The 23,905-nt window shown below is 40.0% G+C and overlaps 2 protein-coding genes across 5 annotated transcripts in view; one reads left to right on the plus strand and one right to left on the minus strand.

Moving 5' to 3' along the window:
• Nucleotides 1-23,905, plus strand: part of Trim37 (tripartite motif containing 37) — a 125,694-nt gene that overhangs the window by 89,683 nt on the left and 12,106 nt on the right. The window contains exons 23-24 of one of the 4 annotated variants that reach the window (XM_051188608.1): nt 2,514-2,624; nt 4,436-4,514. In XM_051188608.1, the coding sequence (XP_051044565.1) occupies nt 2,514-2,624; nt 4,436-4,514 (190 nt within the window). Of the gene's footprint in view, nt 1-2,513; nt 2,625-4,435; nt 4,683-23,905 lie in introns of those variants that run through there. The other 3 variants (XM_051188770.1, XM_051188690.1, XM_051188858.1) reach the window with 3 other exon arrangements.
• The window catches only part of Ppm1e (protein phosphatase, Mg2+/Mn2+ dependent 1E), a 118,753-nt gene continuing 109,247 nt past the window's right edge, over nt 14,400-23,905 (minus strand). The window contains exons 5-7 of the mRNA XM_051188982.1: nt 22,346-22,489; nt 22,048-22,141; nt 14,400-16,455 (exon numbers count right to left, since the gene is read on the minus strand). Coding sequence (XP_051044939.1) covers nt 15,407-16,455; nt 22,048-22,141; nt 22,346-22,489 — 1,287 coding nt within the window. The 3' untranslated portion in view covers nt 14,400-15,406. The remainder of the gene's footprint in view (nt 16,456-22,047; nt 22,142-22,345; nt 22,490-23,905) is intronic.

Consider the following 23,905-nt stretch of genomic DNA (forward strand, 5'->3'; position numbering starts at 1 on the left):
GTTTCTCAGTGTGCAGCAAGCGACCCTGCTTGGCTCTATTGTTTATAACAATGTACACCTTTCTTGAGACTCCTGCTTCCCAGTCGTTCTTATAATCTGTCCTGGAAACTTCCTCGAAATTCTTTGAGTATTTGTAACAAATTTAAAAGTCCTTGTTAGAGAATTCCAGTGTCTGTCACCTTGGCATTCATTATCAATGCTCTTTCTGTGTTCTGAATTGCATCATGGACATTTTTGGCTGATCCAGTGCTTGGGGATTCATCCTGGAAATTTTTATATGATCTCATGAAACCTGAGTTGGCCAGTTTGGGGGCACCTCAGTGTTTGACTGCAGCAATATTCCTACACCTGTAGTTTTCAGAGCCCTTAAGTAGCTGTGCCATGAATTTTATTCAGGGTTACTGCTATTAAGTGAGACCCTGCCCTCCAGAGAGGATGTCTACATTTGCTTTATCCATATGGCGGTAGCCCCTGAACAGGTCTCGTGGCAAATTCATGAGATTTGAACTTTGGGTTTAAATCCCAAACCCAAAGACTGCACATGAGCTAAATGCTAGAGTGCATGCCTGGTATGAGTAAGCCTCTGGAGACACTGCTGACTCAAACGTGGCTGTTAGACCTTAGTTTAACATTTTTGTTCTCTTAACAAGCCTGCATAAACACAAAATTTCTTGCTGTTTGTTTTTTAATTTTTAAAATTATGGTTGGTTCTGTGTCTTATGTTTGATGTGTCAATGGCTTCCTTGTGGAAATCAGAGTCAGCCTAGGAGTCCAGTTGAGGGAGTTGGTTCTCTCCTTTCATCCTCTATAGGCCCTCATTACTCTCTTCTTGTACCTGTACGCAGACTCGTGTGTGTGTGTGTGTGTGTGTGTGTGTGTGTGTGTGTGTGTGTGTGTGTGTGCGTGCGTGCACGTTTGTTCTTTCAGACAGAATTTTAGTTTGGGGGCCTGGTGAGATGACCCAGTGGATAAGAGTGTTTGCTGCCAAGCCTGATAACCTAAGTTTGAGTTCCAGAGTCCACATGCGCATGTGCACATACCTTCTCTCATGCATGCAGGAACTGCCCATTGAGGCAGGAAGACTTGGAGCAATGCAATTGGAACTGATCTGGAAGCCTCCTCCCTGAAGATTAAGTCTTATAGCTCCAGGGTAGAAAAACATCTGTAACACCTACAAACCACAACAGTGACTAGAGGCAAGATATCCCAACAAGTGCAGTAGTGGGACTTAATATCCTGGGTGTCCAACAGCTGTTTAATTGACCCTCTTACTGGGGGAATTCATGCTTAGTACTTTAAATCTAGCCAACACATATGGCTGCTAAGGCTATGGACCCTAGAGTCCCAGAACTAGTACAATTGTAACTGCATTCTATGTACTTATCTTTGTACCCAAAGATAAATGTACATCAAAGAAGCTTCTTCCTGCATCAGACAGAGAGACATAATTAGCCATGACTGTTCAAAGTCCAGAGATCAAGGTATAGTACAGAAGGGACAGAAAATGTGTTTGCTTGGTTTTTGTTGTTTTCTTTTGTTTTTCAAGACAGGATTTCTCTGTATAGCCTTGGCTGTCCTGGAATTCACTTCTTAGACCAGGCCGGCCTCAAACTCAGAGATCTGCCTGCTTCTACCTCCCAAGTGCTGATGCAGAAAGTGTATTCCATATATGATAGGGATGATAGGGAAACTATATGCAATGAAACACTTCAGCTTTAAAAATAAATGAAATCACATCATTTGCAGGAACATAGATTGAACTGAAAAGTAATGTTCCAGAGTTCAGTAGGATAACTGTGGTCAACTGTGATTAATATAATATTTTATATTAGCTATGTAGAAAGGATTTGAATAGTCCCAACACAGATAAATGATATACAGCTCAGACAGTAGGCATGTCAACTGTCCTAGTCATTACATATTCTAAACAGGTATTGAAATTACGCACTACACCCTGTATAAAATTACTATGTTAATGAAAAGTATATGATTGAGTATCTAAAGTAAAAATTGATTTTACACACAAATATGATAGACACAAATATATTTGAAATAATTTACTGCCAGGATTCTTGGAATTTTCTATGCATTTCTATTATGTATGCTTGTACTTGTGAATATTTTTTTGGCTGGAGACTATTAGTCCTTATAATAAACAAGATGAAAGAGTCCCTGTTGGGGGAGGGGTCGTTGTTTTGTTTTTATAATTTGCTAAGGAAAAGTTTTCAATGGGAAATTTTTTTTCTCACTATACTGAAATTAATACCAACTTCATAAAACTTTCATGGATTAGGGTACTCAGTTGTACCTGAAGAAAAAAGTAAAGTGATGATTCTAAAAAGCTGCAGAGATTGAACTTTGTATGGCTGCTGTTTTCTTGTGTTTGGTTTGTTGGACTGCATCATTGTAAAATTTAATAGGGGCTCAGCTCAGTACATATGAGCTTTCCCTTTCCTTTCACCAAACAGTGGATTCTTATCAGACCTGTTCTCCCCTTCCTTCCTGCCTGCCAGGAATGAGTAGCGACAGCGACATTGAATGTGACACTGAGAACGAGGAACAGGAGGAGCACACCAGCTTGGGCTCGTTGAATGACCCTTTCCTGGCTCAGCCTCCAGATGAAGGTGCAGCATGTTGTCATTTTACACAGGTTCCTAAAAGCATCGCTGCTGCTGCTCTTTCTGCTTCTGCTGCTGCCTCTGCTCACTCTGCTCTGCTGCTTTTGCTTCTTTTAAACAAATTACTGTCATTTGTGAGAGAACGTTCTGTGGTAAATGATATGGTAAGTACCGAGAAAGCTGTCAGCCGTCTGAGTGCTGCTTCCTATGTGGATAAGCCTGCAGCCTGATGTTGTATAGCTTGTGGCCAAGGATACTTCAGAACACAGATTTTCAGCAGGGACAGTGGCCAGACTATAGCGCCTAAATATCCAATCTGCACCCTGTGACAGGAAGTATTTCCCATCCTCTGCAGAAGTTTCGTGTACCTAGGGTTTTTAGTTTTTGTTTTATATTTTTCCCCCTCTTAAGAACTTTTTCTGTTGTCTTGATACTATAACATTAAAACCCTTTATTTCTTATGTTTGCATATAAATCCTGGAATCTGTTTTTTATTCCTTCCTATCCCCTCCAGGAAAGAATTCTTAGTGAAAAACTGAACAAGAAGAATCTTGTATTCTTGTTCAGTTTGTGGGCCGGGCATTGGTGTCGCACGCCTTTAATCCCAGCACTCTGGAGACAGAGGCAGGCAGATCTCTGTGAGTTCAAGGCCGGCCTGGTCTGCAAAGTGAGTTCCAGGACCAGTCAGGGCTACAGATTGCATTTCAGGTCAGCCAGGACTACACAGAGAAACCCTGTCTTAAAAACAAAACAAAACAAAACAAAAATTATTTGTGACAGGAGTAGTAGTGCATGACTTTAATTCCAGCACTCCTGAGTTAGAGCCAGGCTGATCTCTGAGTTTGAGGCCAGCTTGATTTACAAAGTAAGTTCCAGGACATCAGGGCTATACAGAGAAACCCTCTTTTAAAAAAGTTGTATGTGTGTGAGTGTGGTGCGTGTCAGTGAGTATAGGAAATCAGAGGACAGCTGTTGGGGAATCGGCTGTCTGTTTCCACTTCATTTTGTGCCAGGCTTTTTTTTTCTGCTGTTGCACTCTGTATTCCAGACTAGGTGGCCTGGAGGTTCTGGGTGACTCTTGTTTCTGCCCCCATCTTGCCATAGGAAAGCTGGGATTACAATTGTGTCTCACCAGATCCATTTCTAAGTTTTTAACTTAGGTTGTCAGGCAAACAGTAAGATTTTGTACCTACTGAACTATCTCCCTGGCCCTTTCTATTTTAGGACAGCTTAATTTCTGTGCTTTGAGGTGGTTTCTACTGCACAGACTGAAAATAAACAGATACAGTATTTAAAAAGTACACTATGATGTACCAGGCTAGCTTGTCCTAGTTCTAGTTACCTTCTCAGTATAGTGACAAATATTTGGCTTGCAAATACTACGGCATCTTCAGTAATTCCCTCTGCTTCTAAAGAAGTGTCTAGGTTTGAGGCAACTTTGAGTGCTGGTGAAATTCTGCAGTGATGATTGCACAGGCAGTTTTATTGTATAAGAAACATCTTGTGTCCATGGACTGTGTGGCTGGAAAATGCTACCATTTTTGTTTCTTGGGCGGTGTCCCAGAAAGATGAGGTATAGCTGTGGCTTTCCTCTTCTAATTGTGGGTGTCTGTCATGTTTTGTTTTTTCCTCCTTACTTACATTCAAGTTAAGTCATAAATTCTCTGGAAACAGAGGCTAATTCCCCACTTATCACATCTTTATCAGTCAACAAAACATTTGGTAAGATCATGTAAAGGCTGGGCAAAGAAAACATGCCTTCTGACATTGCTTTTTGTTTTGTTTCCCCCCTCCCCTTTCAAATTTTTTTTTATTAGATTCACATTCCAGTTTTCCTGATGGTGAACAAATCGACCCTGAAAATCTCCACTTCAGTACTGAGGAAGGTGGTGGAAGGTAATGCCAGACAAGAGAACCGAATTACAAGCTACCTGGGCCCTGAAATTTGTTGGAAGTTGGTGCTCAAAATTGTCAGCAGTCAGATAATCAGATTTAGTCTTATTTGTTCAATATCTCTACCTGAAATAGTAACTTTGAAACTGTTAGAAGGAACGCAATTCTAGTACAATAATAGTACATGGGGAAAAGATTAATCAGGGGAAGAGTTCCTTCTAATGTAATGAACTAACAGTGTAGTGTTCAATTAATTTAGCAGATCCGAATTAACAAAGGCAGTGTGTCTCGGTATGGAGAGCCAGCTAAAGGCCAGAAAGCACCCAGAGGCAGTGCGTACCTCTGTGACTTACTCAGCATCGCTGCTCTCTTGTCTTTGGCTCACTAGGGGTTAGGTGGCTATGTTCTAAGTTTTTATTAGTTTATAGTAATAGTGAACAGAAAATTTGCTTATGAACAGGTTCTGTTCATAAGTGTATACTTTCCTGAGTAACTATAGCAACACTAAACTGACTCTTTTTGAAATATGTTGATAGCCTAAATTTTATTTATTTTTCTCACTTGTTCAAATGCTGGCATACTGATTAAAGATACATCATTCAGTTGTGTGACCTTTACAGGTGTCATTTAAAATGAGTTAAGATGTTACAGATTTGTTATGTGAACACATGTAAGGTCACTTAAAGTTTTTTCATCTTCTGCTTCCTGAAATGCTACTGTAGTGAAACTAGTATTTTAAACTATTTCCATTGGTTGGGCATTTATTTCAGTGGGTGCACTTAAAGATGTATGCATAGTGCAGTCTTGCATCGACATGAAACCATGTGCAAGACTTTCTCTCGTACTCCCAATTAGCCCAAACCCCAAATGATTGCCAAGCCTGGCTATTGTGCTCCGTGTTTGTGTTTGAGCTATTATATGTTCGTGCAAGTTATACCAAAAGTGGCCAAGAGGTTGTTGAAGACACGAGCTCTCAGCTGCTTATTCAGTGATTCTCATCTACTTCCCGTGGCTGATGGCTTGCTGAATGCTTTGACTCATGGTTCCCCCCCTTTTTTTTAATGGCTTGCACTTTTTGTTAATAAAATTAACTTGAGAAAATGTGCCTCTGCAATTTATTGAAAGTGGGACCAGAAGGCCTTTTTTTTTTTTTTTTTTTTTTTTTTTTTTTTTCTTAATTGCAGTGGCTGTTTAGCAGTGTAGACAGTGGCATTTGTTAAGAATTGGGCTTCTATTCTAGACTTTCTTTTAAAAACCAAGATTTCTTCATAAATGACAGAAGTAGAATCTCTGGAAAGAATATATTGTTTTGTTTTTTGAAATAGGATTTCTCTGTGTAATTCAGGCTGTCCTAGAACTCACTCTGTAGACTAAGCTGGCCTTAAACTAACAGAAAATCACTTGCCTCAACTTCTAGACCACTAGGATTAAAGGCATGTGCCATAACCACCCAGTGGAAAGAATAATTCTTACCCCAATCCCTAACAATCATACATTCCAAAGTGTTGACATAGGTGGTCTTTTGCTCTTGGTATTTTAATAATGCTGGGAAAGGAGTCCAAAGGATTGGCATCTGGGCAAGCACATCACCCTTGAACTGTGGTATCAGGCATGCCCAATGTTTTGATGATGCCAGGGGCAAGGTGCTGTACGCCCACCTTGGCTGTGCTCAAAAGCAGGTAGGGAGGAAGGGGGTAGTAGCTTCAGAGTAGGACCCCTTACACTGCTCTGTGTGCCCTGCCCTCTTGCACCTCTAGTTCCCTAATGGTCAGTCTTCCCTACCTCTCTTTTAAAAAAAAGTTTGTTTTTTGTTGGTTATAATTTTTATTAGTTCTTCTGTTGTACTTTTTTCATTATAAGGTGTGTTTGTTTTGTGTGCATGTGTATGCAGGCACACATATGTGATAACCTCAGGTGTCATTCTTCAGGAGCCATCCACCTTCATTTTACTTGAAACCTTCCTTAAATACTTAAGGTTTCTTAAATTTTCATTTATGTGTATGTGCGTTTGGGTGCCTGAGGAGGCCATAAGAGGCTTTAGGACTTTTGCAACTGGAGTTGCAGGCACTTGTGAGCTGCCTGGTGTGGGTGCAGGTGTAGATGCTGGTACTGACCATCTCACTCACTAGCTTCAGCTTTTTTTGTTTTTTGTTTTTTTGTTTTGGACAGGGTCTTACTATGTAGCCCTGGCTGGCCTAGAACTCATTTTGTAGACCAAGCTGCCTTTGCCTCTGTATCCCAAGTGCTAGGATTAAAGGCGTGTTTGTGAGCATATTGTTTCTGAACAACTTTGACAACTTGCATCATTGAGTCCTTCAGTAATCTTTAAGACAGACAAGTTGTGCATTGTTCCCATGTGGGAAATTCAAGGAGACTGTGTGATGGTCTAAGTTTGGATACAATGCTTTTTTCAATTTATCTTGGTTAACCTAACACAAATAAAAAGCTGAAAGATTGGTTGCCCTATTTTGTTGTTGTTGTTGTTGTGTGTGTGTGTGTGTGTGTGTGTGAGTGACCCCCCCCCCAACAGGGTTTCTCTGTATCGTTTTGGAGCCTGTCCTGGAACTAGGTCTGTAGATCAGGCTGGCCTTGAACTCACCAAGATCCACCTGCCTCTGCCTCCAGAGTGCTGGGATTAAAGGCATGTACCACCAACGCCCGGGTTGTTTTTTTTATTTTGAAATAATTTTAGGTTTCTAAGAATTAGGAAAATTGTGGAATTCCCATCTAACCTCCTTGGCCCAGGGTTTCCTTTTGTTGGTGCCATATGTAAACACATCACACCAATGATTAATGATTATATAATCATCTTGTTTGCAGTGCCCCTTTTTTTTTTTTTTTTTTTTTTTTTTTTTTTTTTTTTTTTTTTTTAAAGACGGGTTGTTGTGTCTAGGCTTGGCATAGATAACATTGACTTTCTCGTCCTTGTGTCCTCTAGTCTTCAGCTTGGGAATGCTGGGATCATAGACCTTTGGCCCCATGCCTAACCTATGCTGGGATTTGAACCCAGGGCTTTGTATATGCTGCCAGCTGAGCCACAGCCACATCCTCGATCTACATTCATCTTACACTTTGTAATTTGTCTGATCTTGAGATTGAAGTCTCATTGTGTCACTTTGTCTTGTTTGGAACTCTTTATGTAGACTAGGCTAACCCAAAATTCATAGAGGTCTGCCTGCTCTGCCTCCCAAATTTTAGAATTAAAAAAATGTTTGTCTCCATGCCAGGCTCTAATATATCCCATTATTACATTCTTGCATTTTAATCAAAGGATGCTAAAAAAGCTTACTTTGTATTTTCCCCACCATAGTGAAACTATGCAGCCCTACCTGGCGTGGAATCTACTGTGTAGACCAGGTTGGCCTTGAATTTACATAGATCATCCGCTCCTGCTTTCCAAGTAATGGAATTAAAGGTGTGAGCCACCATACTCAGCTATGATTCAACTTTTTGAGGAACTTTTATCTGAATATCATGTTACAAACAAAATGAGTGGCAGTGTGTGCTTACTGTAGTATCATAACTCCTCATAGCCAATGGGTAAGTATGTGTATAAACTTTTTTAGATCATCTTTATGTAGTCCAGGTTGTCCTGGAAATTGCAATCATCCCTTCTCAGGCTCCTGAGGATTATGGGCATCAGTCTCTATGGCTAGCTAAATGTTTTTTTTGTTTTTTTGTTTTTTGTTTTTTTTTTTTTCCTATAGAAAAAGTGTGGGTCAATACCTGTATCATTGTAGGCTTTGCTCTTATTTATAATAGCCAACCATGTGAAGGTTGGATCAGAACTAATTTTTTTGTCTTTTTTGTTTTCAAGACAGTTTCTCTGCATAGCTCTGGCTATCCTGGAACTCATTCTGTAAACCAGGCTGGCTTGTACTCAGATCTGCATGTATCACCATGCCTGGTCCATGCTTTTTCTGTTTTCCTCATTTTAACATTAAGTAATTTTTATTTATGATATATCCGACCTATGTCCTTGTGAGGAAAAAAACACCTTAAATATCACTTGTGTGGTTTTGAAATGGGGTTTTACATACTACCCAGGCTCAAACTCCAGTGCTCAAGGTATCCTTTTTTGTCAGCCTCCTAAGTAGCTGGATGAATGCCCTGGCATACAGCTAGTGTACAGTTCTTGTAGTCTTAGGACTTTGAATATCATGTCAAAATACTTTCAGTTATTTTAGATTCTCAACTTCAAGATTACCTTAGCATCTTTCTTTTCCTACCCTCTGCATTATGATTCTGTGATTCAGTGTTAATGTACTTAGATTAATCATGGCCATCTGCAATCTTCCTAATAATTCCCTGTGGTGGCCCTTTGTAGGTAACACTTCCCCCAGCGTTCTGGGTACCATTGTTCTTTGTGCTTTAGCTTCCCCTGTTTCATAGTGTCATATAAATAGACTCACACAGTATATAGTCATGTAGTGTGTAAAGGCCAATTACATTTATCCATCTTATGTGTGCATTCCACTAGTTGTTCGACTGTAATTCATTTACCTACTTAAAGAATTTGGGTCATTTTCAGAGTAGCATGTTTCTGAACAGACATTTATGTGAGCAGTCTTCATTCTGAATGGAATTTTATGCCTGTGAGTAGGGTTGTCAGATGTGTGATAATATAGACTTGGCTGTTCTGACCCATATTCTGGGAACTAGTCTCTAAATCTTCAGACTCTCCTAGGTGACCGTGTGATTTGATAAGGTTCTAGGTCATCTGAAACCAGGTAGCTGATGTAGAAGCCTGAGGGAGTATGCCAGCTTCTCAGCACTGTGTCATCTGCCAGTACAAGAAGTGTCACAGTTGGGACTTGAGAGTCTTCCTATGTGTCTACCTTCACTGGTTCATAACTACACGCTTCCTTAAGAATAAAACAGTGATCACAGAGCCCTGCACAGAACTCAAGAAGACTCTGAGTTACCAAACAGCTTAGTGGTGGAAACCTCAAACTTGGAGCCAGCTGGTCAAGTGTAAGGGTGGCCTGGGGGTCCTGAACTTGAAGTTGGTCTTCAAAGCAGGTTCAAAGTTAGGGCTTGAAAGCCCTAAACCTGTGGGTTTGTCCTAAGTTCAGGAAGTTGGTGTCATTTGTAGGCTGAGTCATGTGTAAGTATGTGGTGAACTGTAGATAAACTTCTATGAGAGGTACCATAATGTTTGTGGCTTTTTGATCAGTATTTACAGAAGTTAAAAAAAAAAAAACAAAATCTCTGCTTGAGGATTCTTAAGAGCAAACAGTGTGTACTGTCAGCCACTCTGCAGTTTGGGCTGTGTATGCATTCACTGCTCTGTTTGTGAGAACATTTTCTCTGGCTGACATGTTGCAGGTGAGCCCCCTGCTACTTCTCTGCCCACGTACTATAGGGAGGTGGTGTCTCCTCACTTGTCACTGGGATAGACTGCAGTGCCCGTCCCCAGTCCCACCTCATTGAGTCCTGCCTCCACTGGTGAGTGAGTCCTTAGCAACTTTGCTGGTCTCACTTGCCCCTGTGTCCTACCTGTCTTATCACCTCAGTGAAAGTGGGGGCCTTTTCATCTTTAACTCTGGTTTCTCACCTGGAAAAAAGATTTCTCCAAACATATATCATTCTCTATGACTTTACACACTTTTCCCCCTTTTCTGAAACAGGATCAGAAAAAACTAGGTAATAACCTATGTGCCAGGATGTGATTTTTGCACCATGAGGTCAGAACACCTTGACTTGGAGATTCTGTGATAATGCATCATCTGACAGCTAAGGAGGAACTCTGTTATTAAACAATATTTGAATAGTTTGAAGAGTCAGAAAAGAAACTGATTTATTTGAAATACGAATAAAAGTTCTTCAGTAAGTTTATTCTGAAGCCAAGCAAAAGTAGACTCCTAAAGCACAAAGAAGTGTTCTTTATTAGTTCTTAAGGTAACAAGCATCTGGGGTACAGGTCAAAAGCTAATGGTGGCATGGGATGGACCTAGCCCAGGGCCACACATGTTGGCAAGTGCTTTACCTTTGATAGACCCTAACCCTACACAAATAATTGTTATACTAGTGATTCACTTAGAATAATGATGCTGTTATTTCAGAAAGAGGTGTTCATCTTAATTATCAAATTTTAGAATTTTTTCAAAATCATTCCTGCAAAGCAAGCACCTTCAAATATCGCTTCCTTTCTTTATAAAGTTATGCTAAGGCCTAAATGAAAAGGAAATTAGGAGTTTTAAGATTGTTGTGACTGTGAAATAAATCTTGCTGGTAAAGGAGTCACAGTGTGTTAGCTGGGTCCATCCCTTTCAGTGGTTCTCAGCCTTCCTAATGCTGTGACCCCCCAACCATAAAATTACTTTGTTGCTACTTCTTAACTAATTTTGCTACTGTTGTGAATTGGGATGTAACTGTAAGTATGTGTTTTGTGATGGTCTTTGGGGCCTGAGACAGCCAGGTTGAGAACCGCTGCTGTGCTTTAGATGCGCATACCCTGCGCATTTGTCTTCACTTTTCTCTCTCCTTCCTGTACCTGTTCCTCTAGACAAACCCTCCAGAAAGACAGAGCCACCACTCAGTTGATTATTTCTTTCCTCTCAAGATTGAAATTCAGTGACATGAAGGGAAGCTTGGGCAGTTGTGTGCAAAGATCTAAGAATAACATCACTGCAAGATCTGAGGAATTGCTGCTAAGCTTGGTGCAGGTTCCACCTCTCCTTTTCTTATCCCAGTTAAACCAGTAGGGAGCACAAGAAGAGACCTCTCCTTTCTCTGCTGTTTTTTGTTGAGTGGATGGATGGTAATGTTAAAGCATCATGTAGCAGACTTGCAGCTTCGCAGCTTCCCATGTTCATATGGTGTAAGAAAACTTCCATCTTCAGTATTGATGTGCTCCCTTAGTCCCAGCCCTCGGGAGACAGAGGCAGGTGGATCTCCATGTTTGAGGCCAGCCTGGTCTACATAGTGAGCTTTGGCACAGTCAGGGCTACATAGAAATAAAAACAAACAAAAATTTGAAAGACCCGTGGAGATTGTGTTAAAACAATCTTAAACCTTAAAAGGCTGAGGGATCTGCCAAGTTTGAGCAGTGAGTAACTCAACTTAATAATTTATGAATAAGACAAATAACTGGTGTTTTTTTTAATTGCTGAGTTTTATTAAGATGTTGGCAAAATTTTGACATACTCCTTACCTGAATAGACAGTTTTAATAAATAAAACATAAAAGATCACTTATGATTACAACTCAACTCAAAAGTGATCTGTAGAGTGGGTTTGTAAATCGTAACTTCACTCACTTCACTCCAGAGAGAATTCTTTGCAGAGAAATGTCATGAATAAGAGAAAGCTTGTCTCTCACCAAAGAGCACCTAGAGAGATTACAATGATGTATCTGCATTATCTAATACATCAAAGATAATTAAAATATTTCCTTTTCAAAAGTGACTGCTGTGTCAGTGGAACCCCCTTTCCTCGCTTATATTTCTAATTAGTATAATAAATAGGCTTGAATAGATCAAATGCTGCTGGAGGATGTAACAGCAGTTTGTTCAATCAATACTATCTATCTGGATGTTATAATACTGGCATATCATTTGTTTTGAAGAAACCACCATCTTTTTATAGATCAAATCCTGCTTTTGAAAGGTGAAAACAAATCTTTGAGTGTTGAAAAAACTCATTGAGTGCATTTAAAAATTAAAACAATTTAGACCTTTTTCTCCCAAAACCTCAGCCAGTCTTTGATGTGGAGGAAGCACTTGAAGCACAGCAGCTCATCTACAACACTGAACTGCATCATTCTCGTCTGCCCCTTGGATGTTGCACTTACTGGCACAGTGGAGTGTGGTGTCATGAAAACGCAGTGTCAATGCGAGACCACTATAAATGTGGTCAGGGTTAGACTTACTGTTGACATTACTGACATTGTCCTTTGAAAAGATATTACTTTCAAGGTGCCTCCTCAAATTAAATACAACATGAACTCATAATTACTTCAAGGACAATGGATGGCACTTGTAGGTAAAGAAAAAGTATATACATGTTTTTCTGTCTGACCTCTGTTGTACAGAAATAAATAGAATTAATAGCTCCAGTATTTGGTGCTGTAATGTTGCCAACCTCAGAAATCTTTCCCAATGTCCATATCTAAAAAGAATGAAAAGGGAACCTTTGAAATTAGGGACTGATGCCTTTTGCAACTCACAGTGAATGTACAAGGAGTAGTAACCTCAGTTGGTGACTTGAAGTCTGCTTTCCTATCAGATACTACACTTTCTTGTCTATATTTGTTTTGCTATTTCCTACTGTAACAAAACTGGTTTAGCAAGCAAACAAATGTATGCAGATCATGGTAACTGAAAAAGGGATACTGCCACTCTTTAAGAATTGAGTGTTGGACTTTTCACCACCACTAAATTGCACAATGAAATAGAGGTACAAAATACACAACTTACAGACTATACCTCAGCATTTACAATTAATATATATTGTATAGTTACTTTTAATCTGCCTAATATTTTTACAATCACCAGATACACCATCATTAAGTATAAGTTACAGAAATGTATAGATATCATTAGTTAGAGGGTTACTTATTGCTTACATTAGCAAGCAGCAAATAAGGGCAGAGGATTTGAACTGAAGGGATCTACTTCCTATCACCAGTGGCATTAAGGTTTAACACTGCATTTCACAAAGCACTGCTTCTCATCTGGTTTATAGAACCAACAGCAGCATATATCAGGCCAATAACCACTACTTGAATATTATAGAATGTTAAAGGACTTACCGTACAAATGGTACCTACCTACCTTATAAATACGCACATTGTGAACAAATGAAGAGTTAGTTTTTACAGTATTGGTTTGTTAACTTGACCACACTAGAAGTACTTTTCTCTATTTTCTAGAGAGCTAATGATATGAGAAATGGAGTTAACACTGCTGTGTAGTCAGACCTACAAAACCCAGACCTTTCAAAATGGGTCTGTTTGCCCAAGTTTCATCCACCCATTTTTTTTTTTACCCCCACTGATAAAAAGCCTATCGCCTCATTCTTTTTCTTTTCTCCTTATTCTGATCAAAAACTTTATCAATAGATAACCACAGAAATTCTTTGAAATGTACTTAGCTATTTTGGGAAATGATGCACACCTGTGTTCTATTCCCTCTGTTTTGTTTCTTTAGAAATTTGGTTTGAAACTGGCCCTGCACATGATGGGTTGTCAGCAAGATCTGGACTTCAAAAACTGACTGACATGAGTGAGGTCCATTTATGGGCAAGCATCAGAAAGATGATGAAGTCCTAATACTGTTGAGGTGGAGCCACATTTATTCCTTCTCAGCAGTGTCTCGAGACTGGAGGGAAGAAAAATGACTCCAAGGTCAACAAAAACAAATACTGAAAAGCTCCACTTAGAATTTTGAAAAATAAAAGCTGTAGGTTAAGAGTTTGACCAGTGCTGAAGAGAAGCTGCTTTTTGGTCCTTAATGGTTTGATGTAGCTCTGCTGGTACCTGTGACATGCTAGAGTCACCTGTCTCTGAAATTTGAGGGTCTTAGTCCTCTCTGGTTTGGAGAAAGAACATGAATTGTGTTGTTACATAGAACATGATTAGGCAGTGGCTGTGCCTCGGCAAGAACCTTTAGTTAGTAGAGCCACCACTGAGCAGCTATTCCTGCCTGTTGGCCTGGCTAGCCCATGGGTGATGATGGGGTGGGGAACATGGAAACATTCATGACTGAGATAAACCAGGCTGCCTTACTGAATAAATCTGATAGTGAATTTGCTGTTTTTAGGTGAAGATAGGTTTCTGGTTATAGTTTATAGTTTAAAACTATAAACTATTATTGAAGTATTGAAATGAGAAGCACATGACCTGTCACTGTAGTCTGAAGTGGGTAGCTGGACTCTGGCTCGTCTTCTACTTTCAACTAAACAGCCCTGGCCCTCAGTAATCTGCATTCTCCTGTGCACATGGCCTCTGGGTTTGCACTCAGTCTCCTTCATACCAATTACTTCATTTCCTTGGGGGAAAACAATTTTAGAGACATTAAAACTATCGTTGCTTCATTATTCAAACTATGTTTATATTATAGTAATATATGCCTTTGCTGTCTGTAAACTTTTTAAAAAAGCAGAAAATATAGAAGTGATATTTTCACAACTCCTCTTAAATGGCATTTGAGTCTTCTGTCATAGCTGCCATCATCTCTTAACCTACTTATTCCTGAGATTTCTGAAGAACAGTATCATAGCTTACAGCCAGCTGACAGAGGTCTCCTAAAATGAGCAACAAAATTCCACCAAAAGCACCATAACAGGTTACGAAACTCTCAAATTAAAAATACTCATAGTTGCCTTTCATTTTCTATGAAAAAATGAATAAGTTATCTTACTGCATACTGCCTCCTAAGTCTGAGAATATGACACTTTGGTACTGGCTCACTGCATCCTTCTTCAGCAGTTAAGACCTGTGTGGCTTTTGGTCTTTAACCCAAACAACTGGAGAGGGATCCTTCATGGTCCCTAGGATCTTGAGGGACATTTCCCCCCAAAATTTAATTCTGCCCTGTTTCTTTTAGATCAGGTACATCAGACCAGATACTTGTGATTTCCATACCATGTATTCTGACTGGAATAACTTCAAGGCTTCCAGCAGTGACGTGAAGGGATGGTGGAGAGTGGGCTGTATGTAGGTATAAAGACACATCACAGGGACCAGTTGTATAATTTTGCTAGTGAAACCGCCAATACTTCTTTTAAGATTGAAAACACTATTTTGAGTTTCCTAGAGATCTATATACATTTAAGGATTGAGCCATCAATGGATTCAAAATGAAGCACGTGTATGTTAAAAATGTCTACCTTGTTTCTACTCTGATAGTTGTATTTTTGAGAGCACTAGCTAGCCTACATTGAAGAAAAGTCTTATATTTTATAGCTCCAGGGGCTGTCTAGGCATGGAATATCATTACGCTTTCTAATCTTCACGTTTCCACTATACCCTTCCCAGCTATTTTCCCTCCATGGCAACGAACTTCTTAACATCTTGTTTCTCTTCCCACTTCGAGTAAGTGAGGAGAGGCTAATGCCTATTTTGTGAGAAGGCTCTAGAGCAGAAAGAAACGAATAAGACTTTGGATTAAGCCTGAATCCACGCTGCCTTTTGGAGTAGTGGTGGTGTAAATGATACAATCTAGACGCTGTTTTCCCTGGGGATTTGAACTGTTCATTTTCCAACCCAGAACAGACAGGAGACAAGCTCTCCATTCTGCATATCTGTTGCCCTGTTGAACCCAAATTAAAAGAAGCCAGAAACTCTCCAGCACCACTCCATTCAGGCAATGATGACTTGACTGATTTTTCCTCCATTAGCTCATTAAGATCTGCTTTCTTTGATGTACCAAGACCAATCATCTCAACTGGTGGCAAAAACTGGGTACTGTGAGTTTTGCTTCCTTCTATTTGTGTGAGATCTAGGTAGTCTGGATCTTCCAGCACGTTGATTTGGGGCCCTGGGCTCAGGCTAGTTCTATCAGTGAATGAATCCACTCGCCCCTCATAGCCTAGATCGGCTGGTGCTGAACACTGGTGCTGAGGCCAAGGGCGTTTGCACTCTCCATGATTTTCCTTATCATCCCCACCATCTTCTTGCCCTCCTTGAAAAGAGTTGTCTGTCCAATCTGACTCCTCACTAACATTTACAGCTTTGTTCATGTCCCTCAGGAATACCACAATAACAGTGATGTTATCACTTGACCCCGCATCACGAGCTGATGCTACTAATTTGTGGGCAACCATGCTGCTGTCTCCATTATTCTCTTTCAAGTGGTCAGACACAACCTTCACTGCCTCATCAGGGTTTACGGTATCATAGAAGCCATCACAGGCCAGAATGAGGTAGTCTTCAGTCCCATCCAAAACAGTTGAGGCAGAATCTGCGTCTCCACAGATGTATGGCTTATGTTCAGCATCTCCTGTGGGAGTTAGAAGGGAAGGTTGTCAGAAGGCAGACTGTGGCTCATCTAAATGTTTAAAATACCTATGGCCAATACTATGGGCAGTTGTAACTTAATGGGAAATTTTTATTTAAAAATTATAATTGAAACTCTTGAATGCTGTGTTACCTTGATGTTGCTTGTACTTTTAATTCCAGTTTTAAAAAAGCAAGTTGTAGGGCTCAATTCCTTGTGAGTGTCAACCTTGTGCCTCTGACTACAGTTTAAGCCTTGATGACTAAAGCAACAAATCACATCAAATCTAAATTTGTTGCTGTACTGAAAATTATCAGTTATACATAGGAGAACTGTTGGTTCAGTAGTTCTCTTACTAGTGATTGGGTTTGGTTTAATTGAAACCTGAGAACATTGGGGAGGGGGACCCTAAGTTCTGCCTGTTTTTCTCATTAAACAATTTTTGTTACATTTTTAAAAATCAAATAAGTAGGCTCATATTGTAAACATGGAGAAAGATCTGAGTTACTAAAAACCAAGTGTGACTTCCTAAAGCCAAGGAAACTGTGGGCCTTAGCCACAGAGCTAGGACATAGACTGCTTGGCTTCTGGTCCATTTGACTTCTCTTTGATACTGTTGTACTTAATGTCTGTAGAACAGACAGAAAGCCCACAGTAAGTGTCCTCTTGTCTTCACAGATGACCCACCTGTGTTGATGCTCATCCCCTGACAACATGCTAACAACATAAGCAGGCACAAGGCAGTGTTAGGGAGATGTCTAACACACTTGAGGCCTTGAGCCACAGGTTTCTCTCAAGGTTGCTGAGATCACCCATCTTCTACAAGGATTTTGGAACTTTAAAATACAGACCTTACAACATTCCTGCATTGTTTTCATCCGTTATTTTTCTTAGGCCAGCTATTGTCCTTGGCCATCAAATGGTATGTGAAGAAGTGCCCTATAACTTAGTGCCTAGCTCTAAATGTTAGCTCTTCCCCTTGTACCTATATATTTCTCATTGTACTAGAAAGAAGACAGGCTACGTTAATTGACATTGCTAGCTGGATACAACCTTATTTACCTCAGGAATAGCCTCAATGGAGAATTAGTCTCTGTGGATGTGGACATGCCTATGAGGTTTTTTGTATTGTTTTTGTTTTGTTTTGTTTTTTCTTCTAATTGAGTTAACTGGGTTTTTAGGTTCTGGACTGAGAAAGCCAGCTAAGTTTAGAGTCACTTGCCTCTCTTCTTTACTGTGGATATGCTGCGAGTGGCTGTCTTAAGTTGATACTGCTGTGATTTTGACAGTATGATGGACTAACAACCTGGAATTGGGAGCTAAACTAAATCTGTTCATCCCTGAAGTTGCTTGTTGTCGGGACATTTTACCACAGCAACAGAAATGAAGCTGGGACAGTGGCCTTACTATGTAATTCATTATTTCTAGTATCTGCTGTAGATTCTCTCTTGCTTTCAAACATGTCAGATAGGCTCAAAACAGTTCAATAGCAACCCTGTGGATAATCTATAAACAGTGTGGGCCATTTGCTGTATGCAGCATGTTGATATTAGGAAAATGGATATTTACCGGATATCATTTTTTAGATTAATGTATTTATTTGTAATAAGAAACAGATGGCCCTTTTGGCCTTACATATTCCTAGTTTCACTCCTATTCTGACACGTAGAATTCTTCATCCACTGTCCTGCCTACCTTTTTTTTCCTTGAGCCAAGATCTCATTCACATAGCCCAGGCTGGCATCAAGCTTGCTTTGTAGCCAAGACTGTCTTTGAACGTCTGATCCTCTTCCCTCTTAAAAGCATGGTTTTGATTTCATTTCTTACTATAATATTCCAAGAGATTGTTGAAGCTACTCATAACTTCTAAAGGCAAGATCAGTGTCCCCACCAGTCCACTTTATTTAACCTATTATACCAGATTGAAATATGAGTTTCTGAACTCTTCTAAAATTAAATGTGATCTGAGTTATACTGTTAGGAAAAAAAAAAATCTTGTTTTAGTGCTAACAGTTAACATAAAGATTTACAGAGAGGAAATAATGCCAGGACTCTGGCTTTTCACCCGCTCCATGTTGTGTCAGATTTGTGGCATTTCGCCCCCAAGTTCGGTAGGAGGGCAAAAAAAAACCCATCTCTTGGTGGAGATGGTAGCATCCTGTGTCTTCAGCCTCCTCTCTCCATATGCTGTCAACTTCAGCTCATAAATGAAAGGCTCATGGAGTGAAACAATTGAAAAGCTTCTAGTTGTCAAAGCTTTGAGTGCTGTTTTCTAAGTGGAGTCAAACTGTTCCTTAGCCCCTTTTCCTATCCCCTTTAAAGCCCTTTGCAGCGAGTCTCCCAAATCTTCCTTTTCTGTTAAACTGAACCTTGGTAGATTCATTGATTTCTTACTTAAAAGAAAATTGTAAGACTTGAATTTCCTCAATCTTCCTACAAACAAAACCAAAGGAAAAGCCCCACATTCCCTACCACCACTACTGTTGGCATGGGGGTGGGTAGAGTTGACCTCTATACACTACCATAGTCAGTTTATTTGTTGTTTCGCTTTTACTTACTCTTGAATATAATTCTGCTTTCTTTCTTTCTTTCTTCCTTCCTTCCTTCCTTTCTTTCTTTCTTTCTTTCTTTCTTTCTTTCTTTCTTTCTTTTTTAAGACACTGTACTATGTAACTCCCAGTGCTGTCAGCCTCCCAAGTGCAGGGATCACACGCATGTGCCACCCTGTCTATCTTTCCATATCATACTTAGTATGTTCTTATACTTACCAATTTAAAACATTTCTGTTAGATAAAACCAGTTATTTCCTTTTAAAATTCCATTTCTTTTTAAAAATTAGTTATGTTTTGCCTGTGTATGTATATTTATCACATGTGTACCTGGTGCCCAAATATGTTAGAAGAAGGCAACAGATCTCCTGGAACCGGAATTAACAAATGTAAGCTAACATGTGAGCGCTAGGAACCGCTGCAAGAGCAACAAGTGCTTTTTATTGCTGAGCCATCTCTCCAGCCCATAGTTCCTTTTTTTTTTTTTTTTTTTTTTTTTTTTTTTTAAACCCCATTTCTCACAGGACCTCTGCAGCCCTTGACTACAGCCCTAGAAGCCTTCTTTTCCTGGCATCTGAAATAATTGCATGTACTCTGTCCTTCATCTTTTCCTGTTTTTTTTTTTTTTTTTTTTTGTTCCTTGATTTAATAGTACAACGGTCATGACTAAGAATGTGCTGGGTACAGTTCTGAATGAGATACATATTCTGCCACCTTACACATGAATCAGGAACTGGGTGCTGGTAATCTCACTTTATAAAGGAGCAAACCATCCTGAAACGTTCCAAGATCAATAGCCTAGTGCTAGAGAGATGGCTCAGAGGTTAAGAGCACTGGGCTGTTCTTCCAGAGGTCCTGAGTTCAATTCCCAGTGCCCACATGGTGGCTTACAACCATCTACATGCCAGAACACTGTATACATAATAAATAAATAAATCTTAAGAAAAGATCAATAGCCTATAAAGTGGCAGACCCCAGGTCCAAACCTAGAGTGTGTGTCCACTGTGTTACCCTTAACTCATGGACCTCATCTTGGCATCTTCACACAATATATATTTTCTGGGAAGTGTTACTCATGACTATAGTTTCAACATATGTGTGTGTACACATGGTAAATGCCATTGCTGAAATGGAATGTCTCCAACTTAACTTTCAGCTAAATTCCAGATCTGTATTTCCAAGTACATACAAAATCTCTTCCAAGACTTCCCATCAGTACCTAGAACTGAAAATATGTCTAATTGAACTCACCCCCTGCCAACTGCTGCTTCTTTATTACACTTCATTGTCTTCCTACTCACAAAGTCAGAAACCTGGAAGTTAATTTTCCTCTTCCTCACAAACTATCATCTGTCTCACCAATTTATACCCTCCCCCGTGTCTCCTGTTTAGACGTCTTTGTCTCCAGCACTGTCCCCACAGCCTTCTGCATGATCTATCAAAGCTATCTACACGTGTCTGTATTCTACGATATCACAGCAAGTGCTTGAAAAGACAAACCTAGTTGTTAGGTCCCTCTGCTAATTAACCTCATAAGTCCAGACTATTTAGCGTCGAATCTGAAGACCACCACAGGCTGGCAGAGAAACTTCTCTTGCCTCCTCTACTCATTGTTATTCCTAAAAGTATTTCTATCCTTGGAGTTTCCCTCTCTAAAGGTAGAGTGTCACCTATCCAACTGAAAAATCACTTCACCTGTGCTTTCGACCTTATTCCTTCTTAGGGTGTCACTTAACTCAAGGGCATTCTTACTCTGCTTTAGTTTCACCTTGTAGCCTCTTTTTAGTACCAAGGCCAGAATCTACTTAAGTTGGCTTTGTAGAGATCCATGTCAGTCTCCTGACACACTGTCAGAAGAACATGAAGAGGTCTTGATGAGCTCTGGTTGTCAAAAATAATTGTATATAAGAGTGTATTTCAGGTACAAGAATTTCCCCCTTTTGGCCTTGTTCCAGAGTACCTAAATAAAAGTCCCTCATTGTAAGATAAAACTATTCTTGATGAGGTATTTATACTTGTTTAGCTCTCTTTTTCATTCAACTCCTCATGCTCATATCTGGGGCACTTCACAGCTTGCCAGCAGCCCCTTTTCAAAAGTGGGAATAACTCAAATCACTGATGAAACTAAACCAAATCTTTCAGGTTCTTGTTCTGGAACCTTTGCTATCGATAAACTAAATTTGGTAATTAGATGCAGACTTTGTCTATGCTAGCTGTATGTCAGTTCCCTCTTTGGGGAGGTAAAGATTAAGGGTTGTGGTAAACATGCACATTTGCTAGACCCATGAAACACACATTTGTTTTTCAAAGGCTAGTGATCCCAAGCAGTCAGTCCAGAGCACAGACACATGAGCAACACCGAATGGACTCATTAGACTTACACGTGAGTCTGTGTGCTGAAGAAAAAGCAGCTGGAAGAGAAGCTAACCATGAGGCTAACCGCACACAGCATGACAAAGGCAGCAGAGTCGATCCCTGTTTTATAACAGCTTTGCCCTTCGTTTCAGGGAGACCAGTTCTTTTGGAATGCTTGAAGGACCAGTGGGTAGAGCCCTAGATTTGCTCCCTAGCATGTTTGAGGAGGGAGGAAGGGAGGAAGAAAAACTTGAATGCAAGATTATTTGTCAAATTACATTTCCTGGGCCAGCTGTGGTGGTGCACACCTTTAATACCAGCACTCGAGGCAGAGTACAGCCTGGTCTACATAGAGAGACCCTCTCTCAAAAAAACATATGTTCCACATTTCAAAAATAGTTTTGTATAAAATGTATTTTTTCTAAGAGTTTTGCTCATGTAATTTTATAATTCACCAAAAAACAAAAACAAACAAACAAACAAAAAGAAGTAAAGATAGAAGCCATAGGAAGTTTGGAGAAAACCTGTTTTCTGGAAATGGAGTGAAATGATCATTTTGGTTTTAAACAGTGATAAGCATTCTGAGCATATAAATTAACATCTTAAGTTCCTTCATGTTCCTTCATGTCAGAGTTAACACAAGACAGTGAGCTAGACGACTTTGGAGAAATAAAATTGTTTTTTTTCCTACCTATAGCTCTGGAGACTGATAGACTTCCATTCACCCTCCAGGCACCAAACCACACTACACAACCTCCAAGGGCCTCAATTCGCTGCTTTTCATCCTAGAGCAGTGCAATAAAAAGCAAATAATTGGATTCAGGATTTATCCACTTTAAACAGATGCATTACCCATTGTCTCTGTGAAAAGGTTTTCTGTATTTCTCCTTTAGGAGGAGAGTAAAGGCAATAGTAATACTCAGAGGATCCTAATTAATAACTACAAAGCTGCCATTTTGGCGTGCTCTATTAGAACAGCTCATACATACCTCTCTGTCTGGTTTGTGTGGTTTCATTAGTTCAACAGCTTGGCCCTTTCTTACAAGCATAACCTGGGAATCGCCCACCCATGCCACGTGGAGCATGTTGCCTCTGATAAAAGTCACTACTCCTGTGGTCCCACATCGTAAGCTCTGAAAATAATTTAAGACCAGAGTCAAAGAAAATAAAAGACACCAAATTCTCATTGAGAAGCAATTTATAATTAATACAAGCTGCATTTGAGAGACTATTTCATATTACAAATTCATGTTTCTCAAAGCATTTTATTTTTTGAAACAAGGTCTCATTGTGTAGCCCTGGCAGCCTGGAACTTGCTGTATAGACCAGGCTGGCCTCAAAATTATACAGGTCTACCTGCATCTGCTGAGATGAAACATGTTTATCACCATGCTTGCCTCATTTATACATATAAAATGTGTATGATACACCGGACAGGAATGGTTCAATTCTCAACCCATATGGTAATGGTCACAACCATGTGTAACTCAATCCCAAGAGATATAATGCCTCTTCTGGCCTCCATGGGCATTCCATAAATACTCATAAAATATAAATTAATTAATTAATTAATTTAAAATCTGGATCAGGTAAGAAGGATTAGAAGGTAAAGGCACTTGCTACCAAACCTGATGATTTACTTTAGTTCAACCTCTGATGTGCAATGTGATGGACATCAGGAACCAATCAATTCCTGAAGTTTACTTTCCACTACATGCACACTGTGGCATACATGTACACTACACACACACACACAATACCTGGGTGTATGTTTAAAAACATGGCATGTTTGTGACTTGTCTAAGGGCTGGTAACCTGTTTACTATGTCTCTATTCTTCCTAGTTCGCTGTTAACATGAATTCCACTACCACCCCTTTTTATTTTTTAAAATGAGGTCTGACTGTCACTCTGGCTAGCCTGGAACTCATGGGTATACTTTTGTCTCTGCCACCACACCTGGCAGACCTTCCTTCCGTCCTTCCCTCCATCCTTCCTTCCTTCCCTCCCTCCCTCATTGTGTTTTAAAACAGGGTTTCTCTGGATCAGCTCTGGCTGTCCTGGAACTCTCCCTGTAGACAGACCAGGCTAGCCTCAAACTCAATCCACCTGCCTCTGCCTCCCATTGCTGAGATTAAAGGCGTGCACCACCTACCGCCCGACTCTGGGCAGCCTTTTTCTTAAATGAGTCCAGTTCTAACCTGTTTCATTTCTGACCTACTGGGTAGTCAGTGAGGTCATGTAGGTAGGTAGGTGTGTGTGTGTGTGTACACAAAGTATCTGCTTGGTACAGAAGAAATATTCCCAGTCCCTGGATATTAAGGAACTGATATGCTTTGTGTGTGTGTGTGTGTGTGTGTGTGTGTGTGTGTGTGTATACACAAAGTATCTGCTTGGTACAGAAGAAATATTCCCAGTCCCTGGATATTAAGGAACTGATATGCTTTATATACCTTTAAAAACAAAAACCAGAACAATCTTCCCCATGGTATTTTTAGGGAGCTTTGAAAACACTGTATAGAGAACTAACAGCCTGGGGGGGGGGGTCACT

This window comes from Phodopus roborovskii, unplaced genomic scaffold (assembly GCF_943737965.1).
Source record: "Phodopus roborovskii unplaced genomic scaffold, PHOROB, whole genome shotgun sequence".
NCBI classification, from domain to species: domain Eukaryota; kingdom Metazoa; phylum Chordata; class Mammalia; order Rodentia; family Cricetidae; genus Phodopus; species Phodopus roborovskii.